Source organism: Sprattus sprattus (assembly GCF_963457725.1).
Source record: "Sprattus sprattus genome assembly, chromosome: 5".
Classification (NCBI taxonomy): Eukaryota; Metazoa; Chordata; class Actinopteri; order Clupeiformes; family Clupeidae; genus Sprattus; species Sprattus sprattus.
The window spans coordinates 20733681-20760903 of record NC_137924.1 but is presented as its reverse complement, the minus strand read 5'-3'; the positions used below and the strand labels follow the sequence as shown (position 1 = coordinate 20760903).

Genomic DNA, 27223 nt, shown 5'->3' with positions numbered 1-27223 from the left:
GCTGGGTCAGGCTTTTACAAACAATGGGAGGGTGGCAGACCACAGGTTGTGGGCATGTATAAAAGTCGGGGTGAATGCAGGCAGTTGGTGCAGGAATCGCTTGCAGGTCCATCAACATGGGGAAAGTGAGTGATTTTAAAAGATATAACCCAACTTAATATGACTTCATGCTTGTGCAATTCAGTGTATTCATCCCCGTATTGACCAAAATGATCTTTTTCAGATTGTCTTTTACGAGGACAAAAACTTCCAGGGGCGCTCCTATGAGTGCATGGGAGACTGTTCTGACATGTCCTCCCACCTCAGCCGCTGCCACTCCTGCAAGGTGGAGAGCGGCTGCTTCATGGTCTACGACCGTCCCAACTACATGGGCAACCAGTTCTTCATGAGGAGGGGCGAGTATTCCGACCAGATGCGTATGATGGGCATGGGCGATTCCATCAGATCCTGCCGCAACATCCCCATGGTAAATAATTTTGAAGTCAGATGCTACTGATGATTGAGGCTTTTGTGGTGCGGAGTGATATACTTCATGAACTTTCATATCTCTACAGCACAAAGGAAATTTCAAAATGAGGATCTACGAGAAGGAGAACTTTGGTGGTCAGATGAACGAGGTGACTGATGACTGTGACTCCATCATGGATCGCTACCGTATGTCTGACTGCATGTCCTGCAATGTCATGGATGGCCACTGGCTCATGTATGAGCAGCCCCACTACAGAGGCAAAATGATGTACATGAAGCCTGGAGAGTACAAAAGCTTCAGGGACCAGGGAATGAAATGCATGAGCATGAGGCGCATCATGAATTCTCTCTATAATTAAATGGATACTTTAGATGTTAGAAAGCACTCATTAAAAATATTATTCAAAGACTGAAAATATTTGTTCTCAAGTCTTTCATTTCCTTCTTTGAACTATTGAAGAGGTGAAAAAAAAGTGAAATAAGCTTAGTTGTCCATAATAGTTTTGACCTGTGACCACTTGTCTCACTATAGGAATGCATGGAATAGTTATGCTTTTTAGGTAACTTTTGCACAAGCACAAAAGCACAAAATTAAAAAGAGGTTGCTTTTTTGAAGGAAGACATACTGGGTGACACTGATTCTAGGATTAATTCATTCACAATGACTAAATATTGAGGTTCTGGGGGCGTGACTGAGTGTTTGATAACAACTACAATCCATATCCTGGTGGTTGAGGCCGAGGCACAATCACTACTAACAATTAAACCAAAAGCCCAAATTTTGTTCACATTTTTATGCTCTGTAAGATCTTTTAACTGGCTTAAAAAAAAACTGATATTACCCATTGGTCACATCAAGCCACAAGCACTCATCTCTCCTACTTATATTATTTAAAAGCTGGATCAGACAACCACTGTAGACATCTCACAGTAGACAGACACCATATCTTACCAGACTGAAGAGACACGTAGATGGTATACAATCCCTGACCAGTCTTCTACCCCATCAGTCTGATACGGTCATCTAATAACCTTGAGACAGAGAAATTATATTTGTATTAACTTCCGATTTATCTGCCGAAAAAACGGATCATGTTGAGCCCACACCATGTAGGAGGTAAATACACGTTTATGTGAATAAACTTTTGTGTAATCAAAAAACAAAGTACAGGCAGTAAAAACAAACACGTTCTGACACGAGTATTAAATAATTTCTGTGTTTTATGTATTCCTACCCCTTTCATTATGAGTTGACACTAGATGAGATTCAGTTCCATGTTTAGCAATTTCATTGACCAACCACGTTATGCCGCTGAGCTGACGTACTTCCGCATAAAATCTCAGCCACCACGATCACTTCCGCTGCTATAGCATCCATCGTCCATATTGATTGTCCAAAGCTAATCAAGAGAAGAGAATCGATGAAAAAGTTCAAATATCAGAGAACATCTTTACAACTGCAGAAGACTGTTGTGTGCCTGCCTTTATGACAGAATTCAAGTAAGTGCAACGGTGTTCTTAGTTTTTTTACCTTTTCTGTGGATGAGGAGCTCATTCGCAAATGGGTAGTCACCATCCCAACCTTGAAGGTTGTGCAGGTTGTGCTGAATTTCCGCTTTTTGGGTGTTAACAACTGTGAAAAACTGTAATAAATAACATTGACATCAATATCACAACGCTTAAATCATGCACATATAATTCATATGAACAAGCATCATACCTTGCTGCCCTCTCCAAGGAATGCAAGACAAAAAATACGTTAGTCATTCCCAGCTGTACAAATGTGCGATCTCATACAAGGAAGCTTGAGAATAGTGCAATTTGAAGCAAACTGTGACAATAGCCAGGCCCAAAAGCAAAGTCACGTTCTCCCGCCAGGAGCCTTGAAGGCTGTGCAAGGCAGTGCAAGCTTTAACAAAAGGTAATACACACAGGTTTAAATTAGCGACATACCAAACAAAAAAGTTACAATGACAACAAACAAATTACTGACATTTACACATCGAAATGGATCACACCATAATGAATGGCAATGACTCTGGAATTTCTCCTTTTGTAAAATGTCTCAGTGTAGGCCTACTTTTTCAATATTCAAACATAAAACAGCACACAAATATGCAGCAAAAAAAGTTTTATTTTGGTACACACAGAGAACAGTACAGTACTGTAAACCGTGTGAAAGCGTTGTTCTCATGAACCATATTTACAATTTCAGTCTCCTGTTCGGCAGTGAAAGTGTGTGTTCTTCCTCCACAGTGTGGTTCTCTTTTCATTCCTGCAAAATACAAATACTGTGAGCACACTGTATTCTATTGATATGCAGTATTACAGTACACAAGGCAAATAGATTTCGTGCCTGTTCTCCATCCTTGAAAGTTCTAATGATTGCAGCAACTGTGAAGCGGCTGAGATTTGGTTGGACCCTCTGGCCAGCTTCCCTCATGCTCAAACCATGGTTGAGCACATGGTCTACCACAGCGGCCCAAATCTCATTAGAGATGACCATTCTCCTTCTTCTATCTCCTCCTCCTTGTCCTCCTCCTTGTCCTCCTCCTCCCGCTACTTCTCCTCTTCCTTCTCTCTGTCCTCCTACTCCTCAACCTCCTCCTTCTTGTCCTTTACCTCCTCCTCTAACTCTTACCCCTGTCCTTCTGTGGTTGTCGATCTCTTCAAAGTTCTCCATAGTTTACAGTTTTTTACGATCGGAAACACACAATTTTGACTGCTTTGTTTTGCTTTTCAATCGCCTCACACAATAAGCACAACCACACACCCAACGAGCAAAAACATCAGATCCATTGCAAAATGAAACACTCTTGTAAAATCTATACACTCATTTAACAAAACCATATTTTGTTACCATATGAAACACACACATTGCATATACTGAATTATGTTTGTACCACTTACACACTTCTGTTATAAACCTAAAACACTTTTAGCAATACTACTTCTCAGTGATTACAGTAGTGTAAGTGAAGTACACAGAGAAAGTGAAAATACACAATACAGTGTGGCGGGGTGCTGAGAGTTCCGACTACGCCACTCTCACAGATGGGGTGAGAGACCCTCAGTTAAGCACACTTTAATTAGGTCTAGGTTCCTACACAAGTCCTGTCCAATTAAATGAACTTAGGCAGAGGCAGTGGTATCAAAAATATAAATACAAAGTTTATTGAATACACAGTATGCACATCCTATTAAAATAACACACTAAAACAAGGGCGTGATTGTGAGCCTAATACACTTGGGCCTATGGCCTAAATTGAGTATGGTTGGGTGAACTCCCCACCTGAAGAACGTTACCACTCGTGAATGAAGACTGCAAGGATATAGCCACACAAATTATTATCTTAGAAGCACAGCAACCATAAGGCAATGTATAACGCACACTCACTGCAAAATATATAACACGTGTTACCAGGTGAGCAAGCCCAGCACGACCAAGACTCCAAAATAGACGTCTAACGCCAAAGTAATAAACAGACAAAACAGGCCCTTTATCAAAACAAAACTGAGGACAGAAATAAACAAAACTATAGAAACACTAACATGGGAAAAACAGTGGCAGTCGCTGGACTCTACCTGTTGTGGAAATACCAAAATGAGTAACACAAAGCAATAGCATCATTATATAAATGTTCTCAATAACTCATTTAACAAACATACCGATTGCTGTTGAATGGTGACCTCGCTGCTTAACGCTTTTCCACCGTCACGCCAGAAGCTGAGGAGGCTGTTGCTATGTAGTAAAAACAATAGGCTACATCACACCAGGTTGAACACCATGCAAACGTGCTAGCTACTGTGGATGTAATGAGAGAATTGCCAGCCTACCTGAGTTACATGCATCCAATGCCTAAAGCATTAGGTGAACGCAGCAAACAATTGCCTCCAATACAAAACACCAACTTGAACTAACGCGGGCCTCATATAGGAAATAGCTCGTCAGCCAAGGGCTGCCTAAAACTCCTGGGTCCTAACGCTAAAGGGAATCACGTCAGCCATGGGCTACGTAAAAAGGTCCTGGGTCCTAAAGCTACCTGGTTACAACAGTAAAAACACTACCCAAGACCAATGCTGATGAAAATATTATTTACGTAATTCTCTCCATATACCCAAATCAGTCAACATGACAACATGGAGAATCACAACAAAACATGTCCTAGTTTTCATGCTACTTCAGTAGTGTGCATAACACTGTAAGCTCAGCAAATATCAGACAAAGGTGAAAAGATGTTTCCAATGCAGGTTACAATTCCATTTACAGTAAAATGAACAGATTTGTCAGTGTCGCCAGTGTTGACTGAGAGACCTGATGGATATTACTGTATTGAAAATGGCATGGTCACCGTTAATGTTTGCTTGAATTTCTCTGAGCCTGATAGCATTACGTATTTGCCAAAAGCATGTTTATGATCTCTATATCTTGTTCTTGCGTGAATATGGGCCTGTCCTCCTTTCAAGTTTACTGTATTTGATACATTTGGTCTTCTTCTTCTTTGAGCACATTTTCCTCCTGCTACAGGTCTTCCTCTTCCTCTACTTCCACCTTGACCTCAGCCTCATGGCATGGCCTCGGCCTCTTCCTCCTTCTCCTCCTCTGTGGATTCCCCCTCTCACCCTCACTCTTCTTCTTTTGACTCCTTCCATTTTGGTTGAAGACAGATTACAGTTACTCATCTGCTGCATTTCTACAGTATAGTGCTTAAACCTGTTTGTTGTGTCTGCAATAACAGTTTTTCTCAATCGCTTTGGCGAATTTTTCCATTCACTGTTTACTTTTTCAAAACAGCTCACACACAGCCCTTAACAGAAGCTGAAATGACCAAAACACTATATAATGTTTGCAGAATGACACTACCTTCTCAAAAATGTATCACACACCCATCAAAACCAAAAATTTCCTTCAAAACCTACAATTTGTGCTCAATTGAAAATGTATGTTTTCTCATTTATTTAACAATGGATAGCAAAACTCAAAATACAGCTTTCAATATCAACCTATGAAAACATCACTTCAACTTTTGTGCAACACCCTCACAGTATTGACTATTTTACCACTGACAACGTACTACAATTTGGGTTTTGTACTGAGCACTCTTACTTAGGGAATATACTGTCAGAAAGTATTCAAAATCTGAAAATTTGTATACAGTAAAATATTGTTGTTCTGTTTTTGTATTGCTAAACACTATATCATATATTCTAAACAAGGACCTGTCAACACCATTGATTACGTTACATTTGTTCTATGTGCACAAAATGGCAAAGATTCTGACACAAAAATATTTACAGTATTGCAGTACTTTTTCCACATTACATGTATATTCTGTACGTCAAAATGATAGGTTTCAATATACAGTGAAAAGGTCAACTCTATTCTGCAGTGAACAATCTCCCCCTGCCACCAGTGTGGGCCAGTGTGTTGATTCTGTAAAAATAGTACAATAGGCTGTAAATACTGTTACAATACACGTAATCAGAATTTGACTGTATATGTTGTAAATACTGTAACTTTACATGTAGTGAAACTACAGTATACATTGTATTGTGACAACATCCTTTACAAAAGTATAGAAATTGTTGCTGCCAAGAGTGCAAATACAGTGAAACACACTACATTATATTGACTGTGAAGGCCAGCAAAGTGTCATTGTCATGCTGAACGTACAAACAATTGATGCCACAGTATGACAGCTCAGGTTTGAAAGAACCTTTTGGCCAGCTTCTCTCATGGAGAGGTCATGATTCTTTATGGATCAATGACTCTTGCCCTAATTTCATTTGAGCATCTTACACGAATGCCACGTCCCCTGACAGGGGCCCCTCTACCTCTACCACAACCTTTTCCTTGTCCTCATCCTGAGTTTGTTGGTGGTGGCCTCCTCGATACATGCTTGGTATCAACTTCAATCTATTGACCCTTTTTTAGAGGTTGAGAACTGCTTGATTAGTTTTGCACAGAGAGTTCACACAGGTGCTGACGATATTTAGAATATAGAGAGCAGTGCCAGTAGGCTGCTACTAAGTGTCTGCAATGTGTTGACAAGGTTATTCAATTAGGTTTTGTGTCTTTCTCTGAGAAGTGTGTAAACTGTTTTGAAAAGTGTGTTAAAACTCAAAGAAATTTGTGTGAAAGCAATGAGAAATGGTTAACCCATTCGCCAGAGAAGACTCTTGCTGTGCAAAGATGTTGTGAGCATTAGATGAAGTTGACCCATGATTCGCTAAATGCCTGAAAACGATTGGGAAAAACTGTAAGCAATCATGTGTTTGGGCACTTGATGGCTGTGTTTATTTGACCGGCTCATAGGTGTGGTAACTTGACAGAGTGTTTTAGAATGGCAAGGAAGTGACCTCTTGATATACGTCTGTGTCTAAAGCATAAAAGTGTGTTTAGTGCTTTGCAAATCACTTGTGTGTATGGTTTCGCAAAAAGTGTGATGTTTAAATGTGCTTATAGTTGTGCAGATCTGAGCCGTTGTTTTGCTCCTTGAGTGAAGGTTTTGATAAATGTGTTACACTTTTGATTTGAGTGTGTATCCGATTGTAAAAAACTGTAACAAACAAAACAGAGGCTCAAGGCTCTTTTATGCTGCAGTCATTGCAAATTGCTCAAAAGACCTGGATGTTTAGAGAGTTGACTATTTGTGTGTTGTTGATTGATGATTTGAGATTTTACTTGAGAAGTGTGTGCAACAACTGAACATTGTGTGTAGTGTTTTGACAACAAGGTGATGTGTAATTGACATCAGAGTGTAAACAAGGAAAATCAGAGTCTAATGCAGATAAGGTAGTGGGAAGTAGTGCCAAATAGGGTCGAGCAATTGATACAGGAAGTGAAGGTTGTGCAAATTGTGCTGAATTTTTGCTTTTAGTGTGTGAAAAACTGTAAAAGCATGTGTCTCACTGACTAACGTCCCTTTTGTTGAAATGTACATGCACGAGTTACATGCATACATATGTTGCTCCAATGCAGATAGAGTTAGTTTCAGCCTTATAGGTAGTCAACAATTGTCATCATTGTCACCCCCCCCCCCCCCCCCATTCCAAAGCCTGTACATTTTTGTGAATGTGCCTGCAGTTAATTTCAATATTTAGGTTAAGAATCTGAAATGTTAAGAATGTTGTATTTGTGGTTGTAATCTGACAAGTAAAAAAAATACAGCTAATGAAAACAGATTAACAATGTATTTCCTTTTTTGTGGATGTAGTATTGTGATGTTTTTATAAGTAGACAGAGCGAAGAGCGAAGAGCGAAGAGGTGGATCCAGCAGAGAAACAGGCGCTTAGAAAAGGGATGCCCCAAACATGTCTGTCAAAACAATTTTAAATCGTAAAGGGTTTTGACAGTCTTGGCAACATGCCCTACTATGACCTCTGCTGGACAACAAAAAAACCTACATCAACAGCTGCCATCCTTACTTCGTCTGTGACAACCGCAGTGATTATTCACGAGTTCCCACAGGGTCTTTGATTGTTAAATTACTCTGGTCTGGGATACTGGTGATTACAGATGCCTATAGAGGCTTACTTGGTGGACCACAAAATGATTCTGGGATGTTTGATTGCTCATGTGATCCAAACACAGGTTCATCTAGAAGACACATTCCATCTGTTTTATTGAACTTTTCCTTATACACAGTTGTACAGCCATCCCTTTAGCTTCAGCATCTCAACGTGTTGTCTGAGATTCCCTTCTTTGTTAATTTCCAAGCTGATTCCCATCATCCGAGTCATACCAGTCAGAGTGTTTTCATTTAATAGCTGAGTGGTAGAGTAATTTAAACATGCTGGCATGCCATTATGACCTTATTTTAGCCAAATGTTGTAATAAAGTTTGATGTATTTCAGGCTCACAAAGATCATTGAATATTTAGTATTATAAAACAATTGGGTGGTATCGCGTAATTTAGCTGTTTCTGATTGGACGAGAGACGTTCCTTGCTATAGGTTATTCGTCAACATACCAACAGTTACGAGACTTTTCACAGCTAATAATAAATCACTCCACAATGAAAAATTTGCGTTGATGATAACCGTTAATTCAAAATTCTTAAAATTCCAAACCAAGACGTTGACAATGGAACTATTTTTTGTTGGCAGTGGGGTAGGTAAGGGATAATCCCACGGGTGTTGTTGCCTACGCCACTCGGCCTGCAGCCTCAGTGGCTACGGCCGAACACCACCCGTGGGATTATCCCTTACCTACCCCACTCCTACTCGTGCTATATTGCTTAAGTATTATTTTTTCTCAGTTGCTTTGGTACATTTTCCATTAATTGCTCTCAATGATCAACCAGTTCTCTAAAATAGCTCAGGGTTGCATCTAATGAACCTTCAATTGGCAAGTATACATATGCAGCGCATAAGACGGTGTTCCCGTTTCTGACAGTGTAAGTACAACAGGGAAATGAACAGGGTCAACTGCCAGGCAAAAGAATGAGAAGAGTAAGGGTGTGTGGTGGAAGGGAAAGGAGGCAAAACAGAGGAAGAGGTAGAAGAGGCTAGGTAAGGCCATGCAGCACTGTGTTTAAAGTTCTGCCTAAGGAGTGTTTCCTATGTTTGTGGTCATAGAACAGTCTGTTCTGTTTCTCTTCTGTTTCTTTTCTATATCGCAATGACCTGATCTGCCAACAACTTACAGTACAAACATTAAACGCATAAATGGGAATCCTGTCAAATCACTTGCAGTCAATCTCACACAGAGCAATGTGTAACTTTGTACTGTTGAAATTGATAAATGCCACAAAGAGCAGTCTTGTGTGTTTTTAATCACCGTCTTCATAACCTTTGTTTACCTTAGCTATAGTTTACATTAGAAAATACTTACAGTAGTTGAGTAGTTATATTGACTACATAACCAAGCTTTTAACTATCTTGTTAGTAAACAATGACAAAAGGACTTGTCATTCTGATGCAACTGATATGTTAATTCAAATAAATATTAACCTTTGAGACGTAAACAAAGGATTTTGAGCAAGCTACAGGTTCTTGCAGGTTATCCATTGTGTGGTGCTGTTTGTACAAATTGTTTCGAGAAATGCACTTACTCTTTTGCAAATGTTAATGATTCAAGAAATGTACCAAAGTGACTGAGAAAACTGTAGTTCCGTGGGTTGGATAGCTTCAGCCAGCAGTCCTTGTCTGGCCATGCACCAGAATCGGATTATGTTGACGAAAAGGACTTCTTTCAGTTACCAGTGATCATTTGGCCAACAAGCAGGGTGAAGGAACTGTTCCTCTTACTGTTTTTTCATACAGACAGAATCAGTGATGTGTGTTTGTAAATTGTATAGCTCTTTACACTTTGAAAAACCCAGCCTACTCAGGATTATATTTTTCTATTTGTTAGTCTACTTGTGTAATCTTTCCACTAAAGGCCCAGAAAAAAAAATGACAGCTTCACATCTGTTTTATTGAACGTAAGAAACTTGGTCACCTCAAGTAAAGAAGCCACTACATTGGCATAATTGCAGGTTTCTACCAGGTATAATTACATATTTAAAGATACCCATATATCTGCTGAAAGACACAAAATTAGACTGTATGGATTGGCAGATAGTAGGTTCAGAAGCAACAAAAGCCAACATCAAATTATTTCTGCTCGTACAGCATAGCGGTTATTAAAGTATTACCTTGCTGACTGGCTATGTGCAGTTAATACTTTAGTGTGTAAACCCAGTAATCAAACAAAAGAGTAGCTGAACAATTTCATAACGATTTAATTTATTTCCCCAGACTGCAAAGTCTTTCACTCACACAGCCTACAAAGTGACCAGATATTAAAGTTGACTAATAGGGCCACAGCATTTTGGACAATTATAACAGTGGAAAATTCTTTCATTACCTGGGGTAGACATACATTTCAATGTAATTACATTGTCGACATACATTACCAGACCCACTGAAAACCGAGGTGTCAGTATGGATGATACACTTATATTTACATATCAATGGCCAATTACACCAAGTGACCTTTGCAACAGCAATTAATAGTATTATTCATTCATTAATATAAATTATACAATCCTAAAATTCCATCTGGAGCATAAAAATACAGCTGATAGCAACGTTTACAAAACACTTTGAAAACCAAAGGCCTAGCTCTGCGGCAAGAAGAAAGAAATATCTTTAACAACAGTTAAACAACATGATAAAAAAAAAATGAAGTATAGATGTTCAGCATATTCCAATCTCAGATATCCTCCACATTGATATCTATCAAACATGTCTATTTTACACATACGCCAAACAAAATATTGTGTTTTACGTGGATGTCAAATAGTACATATTTTATATATATGTCAATAAACTTCTCTTTTACTTTTCAATGGCCTGCCTTAAAACCTTGCTGGTCATATTAAAGACAAAAGCTTTCTAACATCATCAAGAAATCCGGCTCCTTCCTGTTGACCAAGGGAAAGACCTATTTGCGCGGCCTCTTATCACGTGTCCCAGAATATGCTAGCAAGTAGGCTTCTAATAATTAATTTATAATTGTCTTGCAGTCATTGGACACTAATGTAAGGTCCCTGATGGTTCAGTTATACTTTTTGCTCATGTAAATAACAAGTCCTCAGAAAAGTCCTGCAAAAAATAAATGGACTGTTGGTGCCCATCACAGGTGTCAGAGTGCTCAGACTGTTCTTATGTGTTTCTGAAGTATTATTGATATTTAAGTGCTGTTAATTACTTACATTTAGGATGGCGTGTCCTGCACTAGGAACATCCCTAAATGGAAATACTCTGACAGGTCTACAAATTCATAATTATTCTATTACTAATAAGAGCCTACTTGAAAGGCCACACTATTTGTCATTTCCAGACCAAATGGCACCATACAAAGAATGTATATGACGTATTGTTTAGATTTCATTATTTATTGTCATCTTGCCTATTATATAATTCATTCTACTGAAACTGGCAAATAAAAAATAAGGCAACCGACGGCCATACTTTATGAATTCCCACATTATTGTCTTGCCTATTAAATAATCTAAAGTGTTCTGAAGATCAGTTCACATGGAAATGTGGTGAAAGCCTTTCACCTTTCTGTGGGCCTCTATGACATTTCGCTAGGTCAGGGCTTTACACAATAGGGGGCACATTTTCTTTGAGTTTGGTCAGGTATAAAAGTAAGGGTCAAACCAGGCAGGACATCAGTTTCAACTGTTCTCGGAGGAACTACAACCGCAACCATGATGGGCAAGGTAGGTTAAGTGGCAGAGAGCATTATGTATGTATTATATCTAACAAATAAGCATTAACAGATAATTAAGGTCTCTAATTTCCTAATTTCCTCTTTTTTCCCTCTAGATTATTTTCTACGAGGACAAGAACTTCCAGGGTCGCTCTTATGAGTGCATGAGCGACTGTTCTGACATGCAATCCTACATCAGCCGCTGCCACTCCTGCAGGGTGGAGAGCGGCTGCTTCATGGTCTACGACCGTTCCAACTTCATGGGTAACCAGTTCTTCATGAGGAGGGGCGAGTATGCCGACAATATGCGCATGATGAACATGACCGACTGCATCAAATCCTGCCGCATGATCCCAATGGTAATTATTTTAATTAATATTAATCTGTTCTGTCCACATGATATAAAGCTGATTGTAGAAAGTACTACAACTACTAAATTTGATCTATTTCCAATACAGCACAGAGGACAGTACAGAATGAAGATCTACGAGAAGGAGAACTTCAGTGGTCAGAGTATGGAGCTGATGGATGACTGTGACTCCATCATGGATCGCCATCGTATGTCTGACTGCCAGTCCTGCAATGTCATGGATGGCCACTGGCTCATGTATGAGCAGCCCAACTACAGAGGCAGAATGATGTACATGAGGCCTGGCGAGTACAGAAACTTCAGGGACATGGGATCCAGCAACAACAGATTCATGAGCATGAAGCGCATCACCGATTCCTGTTTCTAACCTGTTACATCTGTAGAAATGTTTTGAAGACTATGGATTTGAAATCATTGCTTCCGCTTGATTTAAACTTTTTAATATTGTTTCTCAAAAACTATTTACAAACTGCTACACCAATGGAAATATTTCATTTTTATCGGATGTTTCAAATATAAACAAGTGGAAGCCTACACTTCTGACTGCTTATTCACATTTCTGGGTTTCAGGGTTTCAAAGTTTAGGCAAATTTTAAAAGAATGACTAAAAAAAAAACCTCAAAACACTGACTACAGCACTAAGTATCCTGAGTGTTCTTCTAACAGAGACTCATCTATTAAATGTCTAATCCCACATTTAAACGTGGTGTGTATAGTTAGGTTGAGAGCAAATACATATAGCAGTGCACCTGACACAATAACAGTGTATTGGAGAGATAGTATACACACAGAAATTGTGTATTATTTTAAGGCATAAGGACAATATCTGACATGTGTGCACACTTTCTGCTAAAAGTTCATCTTAACTGTTCATTTCACGCCTGTCATACTGAAATGTATAACCAATTATGTCTCTAAAGGTGGATGTCTTAAGACAGCTCCGTTAACTGCACATGTATAATAATATTAGAACTACAAATGACTTCTAACGCAATATGATGTGTCCCCTTGTATTGGCGCTTGATCAGAAACACGTAGCTGAAAAGCGTGCTAGTCAAAGGCAGAATACGCGTAAATGATGTTTACATACATACATTTTGGAGTTGCTCCACCTGAAGCACTTAACTGCCTTCAAGGCGCACGAATCACAGACTTAAAAGGTGAACTTTCGTTTTTTTAATTACTGTAAAGTAACAGAAAATGTCTGTTTCTACAGTCAGCCGTTTGCCTTTCTCAGAAACTACAGGCACTGATGTCGCACCCCATTTAGTGCCAGCAGTCGATTATCATGGGGCTGTTTTATAATGTTCATCAAAAGGAGAACGATTTTGATCACAAAGTGTCCTTAGTAAGACCGAAAAAGGTCTAAAAATAGGGGCAAGATTACAAAATCCCGACGTTTTCCTTTAAGTCAAAGGGAGAAAAAGCATAAACTGAAAAGTGCAAAGCAGTGTGGTTTTGTTAAATTCATGGGAGAATATGAAAGACTTAATGTATGGTAGACAAATTGACTCGGTATGTCTGACAGACCACATGGATACCCACTTATTTTTCAGTCAGCATAGCGTATACCCACTTCTCAAAACAGAACGTTTAATCCTGTGCTGTATGGGCTGCTTAAAAAAAATGAAGAGTAGCCTATACCCACTTCTCTAGGGACCACTAGGCCTACACCACTGGAACTAATATGACATGTAAAAATCATCACATGAAAGGATTTGGCCTTTAACAGGTTGCAAAGCATTTATTTGCAAGGCAATTTAACAAATTGCACGAACATGAACAATACAAAAACATGTCATAACGTGACTGATCAAACATCATTAACATCTGAGGCCTGCGCCCAAACCAATTACCTCACTTGAACTTCTTTATTATTTACATTAACAGGTTAGAGCAGCCACGCAGGCTCTGTGCGGCATAGAGCTGCAACGATAAGTCAACAAAATCGCCGACTGTGAAAAATGGTCGACACGTCATTTAATTTAAAAAATTATATATATTTCGGCCATTTGCTAGCGGAGCTACCGATAATTTCCATACGGCGTTGCAATTAGGGCTGCAACTAACGATTATTTTGGTAATCGATTTTTTTTCGATTAATCGACTAATCTAACGATTATTTCCATAAATTTAAAAAATGATTCAAAATGTTGGAATTTGAATTTCAAATGTATTTCAGTAACATGTTGATTACATTTGTATTATCATAATAAATGAATTAAATAGTAATACAAACTAGAATGCGTTTCGTGAACGAACTGCAAGAGTGTACTTGCTCTGTTGCGGCCATGACCGAGAAAACAAGTTCCTTGGAATTGGGGCAGGTGTCAGCTCTCCAGCTCTCCCTGCTGGATGAGCATGCACAAATGAGTATGCATGAGTGAGTATGCATGAGTGAATATGCATGAGTGAGTAAACATGAGTGAGTATGCATGAGTGAGTAAACATGAGTGAGTATGCATGAGTGAGTATGCATGAGTGAGTAAACATGAGTGAGTATGCATGAGTGAGTAAACATGAGTGAGTATGCACGAGTGAGTATGCATGAGTGAGTATGCAGGAGTGAGTAAACATGAGTGAGTATGCATGAGTGAGTAAACATGAGTGAGTATGCATGAGTGAGTAAACATGAGTGAGTAAACATGAGTGAGTATGCATGAGTGAGTACGCATGAGTGAGTAAACATGAGTTAGTAAACATGAGTGAGTATGCATGAGTAAGTATGCATGAGTGAGTATGCACGAGTGAGTAAACAGGAGTGAGTATGCATGAGTGAGTATGCATGAGTGAGTAGAGCCCTGGTATGGAAGGTGTCTCTTAATATTCCTAGTTATACAGTTGAATGGAGAGGGACAGAGAGAGAAGAGGAGCCGTGCACAGGTGTCAGTGAGAGTTGTCAGTGAAGCACAGGTGCAAGCCAGTTTAATGACCATATTATGATGTCATAATGGCACAGAGTTCTGCCATGCAAGTCTATGGAGAAAAAAGGTGATGGAAAAAGAGGAATAAAAAAGGAGTGGCAAGGAGTACCACCACGAAAAGATATAGCCGGTTGCACCGGATCGGGCCGGACGTTTCGGTGTTTGAACGGTGTCTGTACCTCGAACGGGCGAGGCGTAGTTAGCTGCAAGAAAAACGGGGAGAATAAATAAAGAAAGAAAACTTGACAACAACAATACTGTCGGGCAAGCACACTAATTAAGAGTGCAAATATGCTTTTAAAAGTAAAGATATAGTGTAAATAAAGTTTTAAAAGGAACTCAAAATAGCAATCAAGTCTCTGCAAGTGCAAAATAACTGAGCTGCAGGTGACATTCAAATTCAACATATGAAAAAAAAAATCCACAATCTTTTGTTTATGATTGCTAAATGGAGGAGGTTAACTATTCAGAACAAACGAAAATACAGGCTAATCTGATAATTCACTGATTTACCACATCGCACTTAACATAACTGAAATAGCGTTAGCAAGCATCCTCCATGAGACGTTCTGTTTTCAAACATGTAAGAGGAAAACCTTACAATAAGTTATAGATATACAGTACTGTGCAAAAGTTTAAGGCAGGTGTGAAAAAATGCTATGAACTAAGAATGCTTTGAAAAATGTAAACAATAAATGTTTATTTTTTATCCATTTACATGGTAAGACTGAGCACAGCAACAAAACACAACGTAGTTATACTGCATCAGCAGGGTCTCTCCCAGACAAAGATTTCAAAGCAGACAGGGGTTTCAAAATGTGCAGTTCCAGCTCTTTTGAAGAAGACGTTGAGGATTGTAGACGCAGTGGTCAGCCAAGGAAACTTAATGCAGCTGATGAAAAACACATCAAGCTTATTTACCTTCGAAATCGGAAGATTTCAAGCAGTGGCATCAGCTCAGAACTGGCAGAAACCAGTGGTACCCAGGTACAGACATTTACTGTCTGGGGAAGTCTGGCCAGAAGTGGTCTTCATGGAAGAGTTGCAGCCAAAAAGCTCTACCCCGACAAGGAAACAAGGCCAAGTGACTGAACTAAGCACGTAAACATAGAAACTAGGGTGCAGAAACATGGCAGAAGGTGCTCTGGACTGATGAGTCAAAATTAGAAATATTTGGCTGTAGAAGAAGGCAGTTTGTTCGCTGGAGGCTGGAGAGAGGTACAATAATGAGAGTCTGCAGGCAACAGTGAAGCATGGTAGAGGTTTCTTTCCAGTTTGGGGCTGCATTTCTGCAAGTGGAGTTGGAGATTTGGTCAGGATGAATGGTGTCCTCAATGCTGAGAAATACAGGCAGATACTAATCCATCATGCAATACCATCAGGGAGGCGTATGATTGGCACCAAATGTATTCTGCAGCAGGAACATAACCCCAAACATACAGCCAATGTCATTAACAACTATCTTCAGCTTAAAGAAGAACAGAAAGTCCTGCAAGTGATGGTATGACCCCCACAGAGCCCTAATCTCTACATCATCGAGTCTGTCTGGGTTTACATGAAGAAACAGAAGAATTTTAGGAAGCCTACATCCACAGAAGATCTGTGGTTAGTTCTCTAAGATGTTTGGAACAATTTACCAGCCGTGTTCCTTCAAAAACTGCGCAAGTGTATCTGGAAGAATTGATGCTATTTTGAAGGCAAAGGGTGGTCACACCAAATATTGATTTAATTTAGAATTTTCTTCTGTTCCTTCACTGCATTTTGTTAATTTATGAAGAATTGATGAAAATAAACTGTTAACACTTCCATTTTTGAAAGCATTCTTAGTTTACAGCATTTTTTCACACCTGCCTAAAACTTTTGCACAGTACTGTATGTCTATGATAATTGCCGCTAGACGCTTACTGTTCTTATGCTCCCACAGCCCATTCTCTTTGAAATACTGAAGTAGTACTTCTTACACTACTAATAATTGACCATTATTGAGAAAAATGACAACTTTTCTGTTAGCCGTATCTGATATGCAGCAGCTGCAAAACCAAGCTTTGTTTATTGTTTCCATGGTAACATGAGCCATCTCAGAATAATCAGCTATTTCGCACATCCTATATGCAATTCCGAATGAAAAGTAGGCTACCGGCAGCTCTGTTAGCGTCTGCAAAAATAAAAAAAATAAAACGTTTTTTTTTTTTTTTTTTAAATATTATATGACTCGTCGACAATACAAATCCGCGTCGACCATTTTTCACAATCGAAGTCGTCGACTTCGTCGCCTAATCGTTGCAGCTCTAGTTGCAATGCACTATAGGAATTGCAAAATATTGCTTCTTTACCTAATAATAATTGACCATCATTGAGGCAAATGAAACAGAATCTGCAATTAGCCTAGCATACGAATCAAACTACTGACAGAGAAGACAAATATAACACCTGCTTTCAATATTTTTATAGCAGTGAAAAATAAACATTCAAAAATATATATATTGTTTCACATGTGCACAATTTGAAAATACGCATGACAAAGATCATTCTTTACCCTCCGTTCTTCTACCTTCATGTGCTGCATATCAGAAATTGCCGACAGAACAGCGAATTATTCTGAGATGGCTCATGTTACAATGTAAACAATAAGTAAGGGATAACGTATTTTCCGGAGGTCATTCTCCAAAAATAATTCCCGACGGGGCGAACAACACCCCGACGCGCAGCGGAGGGTGTTGTTTCGTCTTGAAGGGAATTATTTTTGGAGAATGACCGACGGACAATACATTATCCCGCTTATTATACGGTTACTTGCCAAAAACGATAGAAGACATTCCTCCAACATACGTCTTTTTAATGATTTAGTTGCCGTTTCATGAGTCCTTATGAGAAATAGTTCTTCAAGCAAATAGAACTTTGAAGTTTCAGGTGTTGCATAGCAACCCATTACTTGCTGACTTCAAATTACTGTCTACTGTTGCGTTAAAATGACTGGACCTCTGGCGGAATGATATGAAAGATGTGAATTAGAAGTACAAAACCCGTTGCCAATGACAGCGGTGATTATCTTTCGCAGCAGTCTGTTAGCAGGAATTAATGTGACCTATGACGTAGGGATGGCCCATTCAAATCAACGGTACTTTTTGGAACATTCTGAAGAGCCGTATAATAAACAAAGCTAGCTTTGGCCCACACCTGCATTGCGAGATCATGCGCCATCTAGAGGGGAAATGGGGGCATTACAGGAGAAAGGAACAATTGAATTTAATAATAATAATATTTGGACAAATTCGGTGGGCCAGATTAAAAAGCCTGCGGGCCGTACTTTGCCCATGTCTGGTTTAACCCATGCGGAGGACCGGATTCATCAGGTTTAATAAGGATATGCTAAGCAAGCCTGCTAGGCTTCTTGCTGCGACGAGAGAGTCAACTCGAGGAAAGATGTGAAGAGTTGGAAAATTTCACAAGGACGAACAATTTGCAAATTATTTGGTCTTAGAAGATTCGGAAATGGGAGACATGGTTATATGGAATGAGTCTTTCTTGAGGGAGCTACTGGATTTACCCTCAGACTTCACCCTCCAGACAGAAAGAGCTCATAGGTCTCTCCAACAGAAACCTACGGAGGAGGAAGTCCCTCAGTGATCGCTAATAATGAGATTCGTCAACCAACTAACACAAGCAACAGGTACTAAGGCACGGAACACAAAAAATCTGCGGTATACCAGAAAAAGATGTACATGTGTAACAGTGAAGATTTGGTTTCTTCCACTTGCATCCATTTTGTGCTTTTCTTATTATACTGAGCATGTGCATATGTCATGCTGTTGGGGAAATAGTGACCACTAGGGGATATGCATGTTGTACCGAGTGGCTCTCCTCAGATTTCTGAGGATTAGAGTCACGGTGAGTTGTGCATTACAGTTTTTTACAATCGGATACACACTAAAATCAAAAGTGTAGCACAATTATCAAAACCTTCACTCAAGGAGCAAAACAGCGGCTCAGATCTGCACAACTATAAGCTCATTTAAACATCACACTTTTTGCGAAACCATACACACAAGTGGTTTGCAAAGCACTAAACACACTTTTATGCTTTAGACACAGACGTATAACAAGATGAGACTTCCTTGCAATTCCAAAACAATGACAGTCAAAATACTACACCATGTGGCAATCGGTTGAACACAGCCATCAGGTGCGCAAACACATGATTGCTTAATTGTAGACACAACAATCAGGTTTAAGCACAATAAAAATGCAGCAGATGAGTTCACCTATCTTGAATCAAAATGGAAGGAATCAGAGCGAGAAGAGTGAGGGTGAGAACCACGGAGGAGGAGGAGGAGGAGGAGGAGGAGAAGGAGAAGCAGAAGGAGGAAGAGGCAGAGGCGGTGCCAGAGGTAGAGGTAGAGGCCGAGGTGGAGGGAGAGATAGAGGAAAAGGAAGACCTGAAACAGGAGAGGCTCAAAGAAGAGGACGAAATTTGACAGATGACATGCGCGCCACACTTGTTGACCATGATATTGCCTGTGATGTGGACGAAACTCTCTGGCCTGATCCAGCTAGGAGGAGGGCTAATGTTTCAAATTTTCTGTAAAGTATTTTCTTTTCTTTTTTTTTTGGTAATGGATAGAAAGAAATGTTATGTCTTTCCAAAAGCTTGTGTTTTGCAGTTATAGTATGAAAACTGAGACTTGTTTAGTCGTTTTGTTATTGTTCACCATGTTGACCGATTTGGGTGTATGGAGAGAATACAGTTTTTTACAATTGCTAAAACACTAAAACCCACTGGCTAAACAAAGTTCTCAGTTGCCTGAATTCATGAAGCTAATTGGGCAGTCTGTTGTCAATACCTTAAACTATTTCTCATGGTAAAACACAATTTGCAGGTCTCACTTAGACTTTTCAGCAAAACTCTAAACACATTCTCAGTCTTAAAACACATTCTGCACTCTAATTCACATGTCATCCATACTGGTAAACACAAGTGGCAACAATCAAATACAAATAGAGAACAAATGTCATTGATTGAACACAACCACTCAAAATTGATTTAACTTGTATCAAATGATGTGACACAACCAATATGAGCCAGTTTAGGGAGCAAACAGGTTGTTGAAGGTGGGAAGGAGAAAGTCTGAGAATGAATAGAAGAAACAATGTGAGGGGAGGAGGACAAGTAAACACCACGTTGACTCCTTTGATTTGTGTCCCTTTTACTGTGGTAGTGTATATTGTAGTAGGCCTACAGTGCATTGTAGGCTGTATAAGGACAAAACGTAAACAAGTTGTATGGCCCTGAACATTGTGCTTTCTATTTGGTACAGTAACAGTACTGATTTCTCAATAGATTTTGACTGGTTGCAGGTTCATTTCAACGAAGAACAAGAGTGAGTTGTGAGAAGTGAGATGCAGGGTACAGTACTATAGGGGTACAAGACAACACAAATTAGAGCAAAGCAAAGGAGTAATTTCTGATACATTTGTATAGCTACTATGAGAGAACATGTTTTCATTCATCAAAAGTCAATGATAGATAAATATGAAATTTGTTTTGAGGTAAAAATAAAAATGTACTTCTCCCTGAGAACTATATGTTTTGAACAGTGTGTTTTCTATTTGTTGGTGTATTGTTTACTGACTGCTTGAAAGTGTATATCATTTTGAACACTTTGTTTATGATTTGACAGCAGTGTTTGATTTTGAGCACAGGTAAAACTGTTTTGAGGCGAAAGTTTCATTTTGCAAGAGGATTCAGAGGTTTTGTAAATAGTGCTTGAAGATGAGGTTTTGTGTTTAGAGTTTAGAGAAAATGAGTGACTGTTTCAAGAATGTGTTTTAGCAATTGTAAAAAACTGTAAAATACTATTTTCATCAGCATTGGTCTTGTGTACTTCACTTACACTACTCTAATCACTGAGAAGCAGTATTGCTAAAAGTGTTTTAGGTTTATAACAGAAGTGTGTAAGTGGTACAAACATAATTCAGTATATGCAATGTGTGTGTTTCATATGGTAACAAAATATGGTTTTGTTAAATGAGTGTATAGATTTTACAAGAGTGTTTCATTTTGCAATGGATCTGATGTTTTTGCTCATTGGGTGTGTGGTTGTGCTTATTGTGTGAGGCGATTGAAAAGCAAAACAAAGCAGTCAAAATTGTGTGTATCCGATCGTAAAAAACTGTAAGAGAGCTCCTACACTATTAACTAGGAATGCAATGACTAAAACCATACTGATCATGGATTTGTGTTCCACATTCTGTCCATATGTAAAAAGTGTTTTAGTAATTATGCACATCTGAATGTATATATTAACAAGTGTGCATTTCATCTCCCTCTTATATTAGCATTGAATGTTGTGATCCACACTGCTACACTTAGGAGTCTCAACTCATTGTCATTTGCCCAGGTACATGTTTTGTATTGAATATGAATATTTCTATTGTATTTTGTTATTCCAATTGGATATTGTACTCTATGATTTAACTTGAATTGATAGTATGAGAGTTCGGAGGATTAGAGTCACGCATTGAATGTTGTGATCCACGCTGCTACGCTTAGGAGTCCCAACTCATTGTCATTTGCCCAGGTGAATAAATTGAAGAACTGGACCCACGTCTCCTGGCTTCTTAAGTAAACGACACAACGCAGACAAAATCATAGGGGTTACACATGGACCATCATTACTCGCCGACTTTACAAAAGAGAAGACGCAAATATGCTGAGATCAAAAAGACCCCATACACAGCGAAGCTAAAGGTCCATTTAAAGGAGGGTGTCAAAGCGTACAACTCCGCTTGGCAGGCAGCAGAGGATTTGGTGTTGCTGGGAATTCTGTGGGATTTTGAACATTAAACCGGATTTTGAACATTAAACAGCAGTTCTTAAATGTGATAAGGTTGTCCAAACTTAAAAGTCTGTACTTATGGAGGACTGAACAGAGATGTTGTGATTAAGGGTTTTTGTAAGGTATTTTGAGAGACATGACTGGTTTAAGGGTAGTGGAGTTGGCAGTAGACCAAGTGGGTAAGCAGTAGTTAATGTGAGATCAAATCAGCGAGAACATGTACATTTTATCAGCCTCGGTGGACATGGTTAACATTGGCTCCCGGTATCCTGTAAATAGGCCTTAGTACATTTCAACAGGTTTCGCTAGGTTTAGCCCTAGCATCTCCTTAGCGGTTAGCAATTCCTCCATTGTGAGACAATATTTAGCAAATAAATAGTAGCTGATGGCTTTCGAATGACTCTTGAGACTCTCTGACTGATAGCCAAAAAGTGTCTGGGTTACGTAGTGTCCGTTTAGGCACAATATTATTCGACAATAAAGTAGCTGATGGATTTCGAACGACTCTAGAGACTCTCTGACTGATAGCCAAAAAGTGTTCGGGTTACGTAGTGTTCGGGTTACGCAGTGTCCGGGTTACGTAATGCTAGCATTGGTATATCAACTGTCACTCAAGAGTCATTCGAAAGCCATTATGACGTTTCCCAGACCCCTTTTGGCGCCCAAACTCCTTTTGCCATGACAGCACCATCATGCTGTGGGGACATTTCTTATCTGTAGGAATAAGGGAATCATTTTGTAATTGTATGGAGAATAAATGGAAATAAATTCTACACAATATCACAAGAAAACCTGTTGCACAAGTAAAGTTTGGGAGAGGAATTACCGACTTAAAGCTACCCAAGACACAAGGCTAAGAAATGCCCCAGTGAAGGACCCAGTCAAAGCCTTGATTTGAATCCTTATGATACTGTATAACCAGTGGAAGTATCGCCATATCACAAACCTATATGTTCTATATAAATTCAACAAAGAAGAATGGGGGGAAAGCAGCAAAATTCTTAACAAAAGTATTGATGTTTAGGGGTTGAGTAGTAATGCAAGCAGAATATTTTCTTTTTCTAATATATTTATTTTTGTATTTGGCTAGACAAGTGATTAACATAGCTATTAGAAACATATTATTATTATTATATTATAGCATAAGTTTTGCAATGAAAGAAAAATGATTGGTACAAAACCATAAGCTTAAGACCAGTAAGAGTAAAAAATATGGCTCTTCTGTAGAGAGCCATAAAGAGTCAATGCTGAAGCAGGGACATTGGTTTTCAAGACTTAGTAAGTAAACTTGAGAAAGGTCTGGAGAACCTGTTAAAACGGAAAAGTAGAGAATGCACTCAGGCTCTCTATAGGCCCTCACCTTTCCATGGGCCTCTGTGTACTGTTGCTGAGTTAGAGCTTTACAAACAATGCCGGGCACATATTGGTATAGTTTAGATGAGTATAAAAGTAAGGGTTAACACTGGCAGTGAATCAGCACAGCTACTGCAGCTTCGGTTCAAGTGGTTTGAAAAATGACTACCTCCGGGATGAACATGATGGGCAAGGTAAGCCAGTGATCATATTCATTAATTATCCATTCCTAGTCAGTAAAAGCCCCTTACAATAAGCACAAAAGAGGCACTGTACTTTTGTTTAATTAATGATTGTTATGTTTCAGGTGATCTTCTTCGAGGAAAGGAACTTCCAGGGTCGCTCCTATGAGTGCATGAGCGACTGTTCTGATTTCTCCTCCCACCTCAACCGCTGCCACTCCCTCAGGGTGGAGAGGGGCTGCTTCATGGTCTACGACCGTCCCAACTACATGGGTAACCAGTTCTTCATGAGGAGGGGCGAGTACTCTGACTACATGCGCATGATGGGCATGAGTGACTGCATCAGATCCTGCCGCATGATCCCCATGGTAAATGTATTTTAGATGTTGATTAAGCTGGGCTTTTGTCTCATGAAAAGAGTAATAGCACTTCCTGAACATTTCTGTTTATCCCATACAGCACAGAGGATCTTATAGAATGAAGTTCTACGAGAGGGAGAACTTCGGAGGCATGAATCACGAGCTGATGGAGGACTGTGAATCTATCCAGGAGCGTTTCCGCATGTCTGACTGCCAGTCCTGCAATGTCATGGATGGCCACTGGCTGGTGTATGACCAGGCCCACTTCAGGGGCAAGATGATGTACATGTCTCCCGGAGAGTACAAAAGCTTCAGGAACATGGGAGTCAGATGTATGAGCATGAGGCGTATCATGCACTCCTGGTTTTAATAAATTAAACCCCTTGACACAACCGATCATTAAAAGGATACATTAACTAAAACTCTCTGTTTCTAATTGCTTCCTCCAACAGACTTTGGTAGAACCCTTAATGAGTAATTCTTCAGAATCTTTATTGGAATCATCAATGTTATTACCATAGTTACCATAACCAGGTAAGTGGATTTCAAAAAGCTAGTTATGAGAATACTACTTATTGTAAACGTATGGCCATACACATCTGTTTGATAGCCCTTACATTGCCAGCAATTAGAGATTGTGGGATTACTCTCTGTAAAATCCTGAAATCTGTCCTTCACGCTGTGCCTACTGCAAATTGTGTCGGTGGTTAGATAAAAAAGGTATACATGTTTGATGGCTTGCTCCTGACACTTCAGCAAATAAATATATGCCTATTTCCCCAAGAACAGATTGTTCATCATATTATGCGTATAATGTAAATGCTTCAAATAGGTAGGCCTACATACTGTAAGTTAAAAAAGAAAATGTGAACTCAAAACCTATATGCACTAGTCATGCAGTTCAAACACGTTATGCAAAACAATATCACAACAGTCAATAGATGTCATATCATTAAAAAAACTGCTTCTTATCTTTTAATCAACATAAACTTTTAGATTCTTAATTTAAGTATTTCAATATACCTTTGGTTTTCTCAAAATTCCCAGGAACCAGCAGCTGTGTCTAGAATGTTCCTTGTCTCAGTTGAACCTGAAACTGTATTGTATTTAAATCAGTTAAAATGTTGTTACATTTAATTAGTTATTGTTGTTAAAAACATTCTCAGCATTCTTAAAACTAGCCCCATTTTTATTTAATATAGGCTATTAAGTTTATATAACTTTTTATTTACATATTTTGCATCTTTATTTATTTTTAAACAGGGAAGGAAACCCTGTCATTGCATTTTTATTTTGATCACAGTCTGTTTTGATAAAAATGCCTCTGACATTTCACATGTGGTTTTGACTTACAACTTAGCATTTAGCCCACTTTGAAGAAAATACTGTAGATACTGTATATTGACATTCACCTCAAAATACCGGGATAATCAGAAAAGTCCTATCCCTCCACGATGCAGAAAAATGCTTTTTATTACATCACGACTAGATTGCTCTCCTGTCCAGATGTAGCAACCACTCAATCAAGAAAGCTGCAGCTCGTCCACTCACTAGAACTAAAACATTTGAACATATCTCACCTGTACTTGGCTTGCCCATCACCATTGGTCTGTCTCTGCCGACTTATTGCTTCCTCCACAGTTTCATCTGGAATTAAAGTCTGCTTTTTCGCAAATCCATGTGATGGGTCATTCTGAGGGGGCAACCAATCAGCAATGAGTGGGGAGTGACTATGTTTGAAAATTAGTTCAGACATTTCATATCCAACCAGTCGCAGCGGAGAATGCAAGTCACTGAAATCTAGGGGTGTGTACGGTAATCGAAAATTCGGATAACCGTTTGCAGTGTAATTATTCGAGTACTACAAGTGACTTGTATACTATGCACACAATCATGGTAAATTATGAGAAAATATGGGATCATTTAGCAAATACTTACTTTAAATAATGATATGATTAATTTGAGGAGATGGTAGTCCACACTCACAACAATTTATTCAAAAATAAACATCTGAAAGTCAACAGCAAGTCATTGTACCATTGATTGATCCTCAACAAAGGAAATTAGTGGATTCATCTGCAGCTAACCAAATTTAGTAATTCATTTTTTGCAGCAATATGGTTAAAGTCTTAATTGCTCAAGATTGAAACTTTTAGCTAGAATATATACCCTGGAAATAACATTCTGGCTTAATTGTTAGTTTTAGAAAAAAAGGGCTTTCAAACAGCTTACTACAACAGATGCTAGCCTAAATGTTTTAGCTATAAAGCTAAAGCTGAACCACGCTTTTCTTTCATTACGTGCTTGGTTTTGAAATTAAGTAAATCACACTTACTTAAGTAGGACCCAAATGCACGACTGGACATAGGAATACATCAAAACAAAGATTCTTTACTAATGGTAGATGCGAAACAAGAACAGGCTACGTGCAGCAACAGCTGGAACTTAACACAAATACAAAACCACGAACATTGACAGACAAATAACTAAGGAAACACAATGATTTAAATACACAGGACTAAATGAGAAAACAAGACACAGGTGGGCAAGGAACAACAAGACCAACAGGCAGTAACAAAAGGGGCGTGAACAAAGGCACAAGGAACCACAAAAGCACCTGAAACACATGAAGTAAAGAAAGAAGCACATGCCCAACATAAGAAGCTAATTTAAGAACCAGAAACACAGGACAGGGCAAATCAAAGGAAACACATGAACCAGGATGAGTTCCTGGGCAGGATTGTGTCATCTGCCGTTCTTGGACACTGTCAGATATTCAAATTTTCTGTATGGATATTTGTATTTGTCTTGGTTGTGTTGCACAAAGGGAGTTAAATGTACAAATTGGGACAAGATGAAGACATTTTCTTCCACAAAAGAAATGTAAGCCTAAATGACTACATAGGACCTACAGAGAGAGGCTGTACGACAAATAATAATGCCAAACGACAAAACAAGGCAACAAATCTGTCTGTAGATTAACAGACTACCTTTATTCTCTGAATTGATTGATGATCGAATGATTGATGCAATGTTAAATGATGCTAAATGGATTTCCAATGTTTCAAATGACTTTTTGCACTTGTCGGGGGGAATGTAGCCAACTTCAGGATACACTGAATTAACAGCCATTTTATACTTATATTTTATACCTAAACATATCCCGTAATCTTAATTTTGCTACAGTAAGATATTTGCTGGCTTGCTGTAATTCAACTTTGTTAGCTTGGTTGCAACTGTATGGCACAACAATACAATAAATGCTAAAGTAGTATGAACAAGACACACATTAACTTAAAAACATAATATTAATGCTGGTTACATATTTCCAATAATTTGCGTTTCCATTAAAAAAAACACGTCTCAGTAGGAAATATGTTTACTAATGGCTTTAATGAGGTAGCATAACATTGTCATTGCAGCTCCTTGGAGGGGGTGGGGAAAAGCGTGGGGTAAAGACCAAGGTGAAGGATATAGTGCAGTATCTACCACACAGACTTTATCTATCACACAACAACCTAGTTT

General features: G+C 38.9%; 4 protein-coding genes across 5 annotated transcripts in view; all 4 read left to right on the top strand.

The window, feature by feature from the left end:
- Nucleotides 1-223: 223 nt before the first annotated feature.
- LOC308366068 (gamma-crystallin M3-like) lies at nucleotides 224-827 on the top strand (the record flags this gene model as incomplete). Its single annotated transcript, XM_080839703.1, has 2 exons — nucleotides 224-466; nucleotides 555-827. The coding sequence occupies exons 1-2, from the start codon at nucleotides 272-274 to the stop codon at nucleotides 825-827; spliced, it is 468 nt and encodes a 155-aa protein (XP_080695829.1). The 5' UTR covers nucleotides 224-271.
- Nucleotides 828-11672: 10845 nt separating this feature from the next.
- LOC308365196 (gamma-crystallin M3-like) lies at nucleotides 11673-12411 on the top strand (the record flags this gene model as incomplete). Its single annotated transcript, XM_080838551.1, has 3 exons — nucleotides 11673-11684; nucleotides 11791-12033; nucleotides 12133-12411. 3 exons carry the CDS (start codon nucleotides 11673-11675, stop codon nucleotides 12409-12411), a joined length of 534 nt encoding a protein of 177 aa, XP_080694677.1.
- A 10907-nt stretch (nucleotides 12412-23318) lies between these two features.
- The window catches only part of LOC308365186 (gamma-crystallin M3-like), a gene marked incomplete at both ends in the record, with an annotated part of 39102 nt that continues 35197 nt past the window's right edge, over nucleotides 23319-27223 (top strand). For both annotated transcript variants that reach the window (XM_080838539.1, XM_080838540.1), the window contains one exon: nucleotides 23319-23351. In XM_080838539.1, coding sequence (XP_080694665.1) covers nucleotides 23319-23351 — 33 coding nt within the window. The remainder of the gene's footprint in view (nucleotides 23352-27223) is intronic.
- Nucleotides 23456-24068, top strand: LOC308365527 (gamma-crystallin M2-like; the record flags this gene model as incomplete). Its single annotated transcript, XM_080838994.1, has 2 exons — nucleotides 23456-23707; nucleotides 23799-24068. The coding sequence occupies 2 exons, from the start codon at nucleotides 23456-23458 to the stop codon at nucleotides 24066-24068; spliced, it is 522 nt and encodes a 173-aa protein (XP_080695120.1).